At 28.7% G+C, this 1684-nt stretch overlaps 1 protein-coding gene across 1 annotated transcript in view; it reads right to left on the bottom strand.

Moving 5' to 3' along the window:
* Positions 1 to 758: 758 nt before the first annotated feature.
* The window catches only part of LOC126900020 (nucleoside diphosphate kinase-like), a 14659-nt gene continuing 13733 nt past the window's right edge, over positions 759 to 1684 (bottom strand). The window contains exon 3 of the mRNA XM_050675368.1: positions 759 to 928. Coding sequence (XP_050531325.1) covers positions 759 to 928 — 170 coding nt within the window. The remainder of the gene's footprint in view (positions 929 to 1684) is intronic.

Raw genomic sequence — 1684 nt, forward strand, 5'->3', positions numbered from 1 at the left:
TGATAAAGGTGTCACGGGTCGCGGGGCTTCGTGTATCGAAAACGCCGCGGAACCGTATCATGTTGTGTTTTTCTCTCTCTGTTCCCCTTTAATTCGTAGACGAGATTTTTTGACCGTTCGGTTTTTTGCCTCGTATTAACTTAATTTTTTTTAATTATTACTCAATAAAGTCCCCTTAATTTATTTTGCGCGTTTCATCTTCAATGGACTCGTTTATTTTTTCCTTTCAAAAATCAACTCCCCCTAGTTTATAAGGTACGTACAACGGCCTTGTATTAGGTCATTTAGCAATATATGTTAATTGTTAATTCATCAGTTTAAAGAAGCGGAGGTGCTGTCTGTATTTTATTATAATAAATTCTCACAATAAAGGTAACGTGACACCATCACATAGTTAAACATGCGTTGTTTTTGATCTACTATATTTTGAGGCTCAATTATAACCAGATCTTATATTTAAATTAAAATCACTTTGATTTCCCTCAAAACAGCTCTCATTAAGTAAAATTTTCATTTTTTTAAATAAAAATATTTTTATACATAATGTGTAGTATACATTATACAAAATATATTCAACTAAACAAGATATTTTTTTAAATGAGTGTTAAAACATTGCCTAACCCTTCAGTGCTTATTTTTATTCATCAACTTTCTTTTCATTAACTAACTATTAGTTTATTGTATAGAATTTAAATGTACAGAGCATCAAATTTATAAAAATGAAAAAAATCCATCAGAGAGAACTAGAAATTACAAATTTAGTTTATCATCGAGTTGGTCGATAGTAACCATTTTCCGAACCATCTGAGAGGATCATTTGGGTCTTCTTTGTATAATTCCACAAGGCCTTTTGAAATTGTTGGCATCATAATTTCCTGTAAAAATTCTATCGTATCATCAATATTCAAATTATTGTCATCTATTTCACCTGCGTAAAGATGCATGTAATGTGGGTTGAAATTGAAACATTATATAGCAAACAAAATAATAAGCAAATATTTTATTAGTATAGAATGTATCATAAATTATAAAATCATTAGATTAAACAATAATTTTCACATTATTAAGTTCAATTTTTAGGTTTTTATTATTTCTTTTTTTGACGGATAAATACATATCAAGTAACTGATAAGTTAAAAGCCAAGAATGATTATTTAGAGAACCAAATTTTAAATTATCAAAAGCCATACAGTTTTGCGGAATCAAGAATAAATCATTTCAAATGACCTTAAGTAGGACAGGGTACATAAAATCACCACATTAAGCAATAAGAAGAAAAGAAATAAAGAAATGAAGAATTTACATTTTCAAAGAAAAATTTAGTTTTAAGTTAGAAGCTAATCTCTGTAATAAATAGATTAATAACTTCGATTTTAGTATAATACAAAATTTACAACAGGAGTAAGCAATTTTTGAATTCTCAATCAATACGATAATGTCATATAAAGGGAAATGTAGGGTAAGCAAATTAAAAATGGTGAGAAAAAGAATAAAAAAACCCAGCACAGGGGGGTCGCGGCACAGTGGTGACGTGGCATAGTTGGATCAAGTATAATGATATCTGATAGTGATTAAAATCACTATCAAAAATAAACGCTTCGATGCAAATCTTTAGATAGTGTTTAATTTTAAAAAAATTGGTGTTTTATTCCAAAAGCTACTTGATCTGCTGGTTCCTTATTAA

The sequence above is a fragment of the Daktulosphaira vitifoliae genome, unplaced genomic scaffold (genome assembly GCF_025091365.1).
Source record: "Daktulosphaira vitifoliae isolate Bord-2020 unplaced genomic scaffold, ASM2509136v1 Scaffold_2, whole genome shotgun sequence".
Taxonomy (NCBI): domain Eukaryota; kingdom Metazoa; phylum Arthropoda; class Insecta; order Hemiptera; family Phylloxeridae; genus Daktulosphaira; species Daktulosphaira vitifoliae.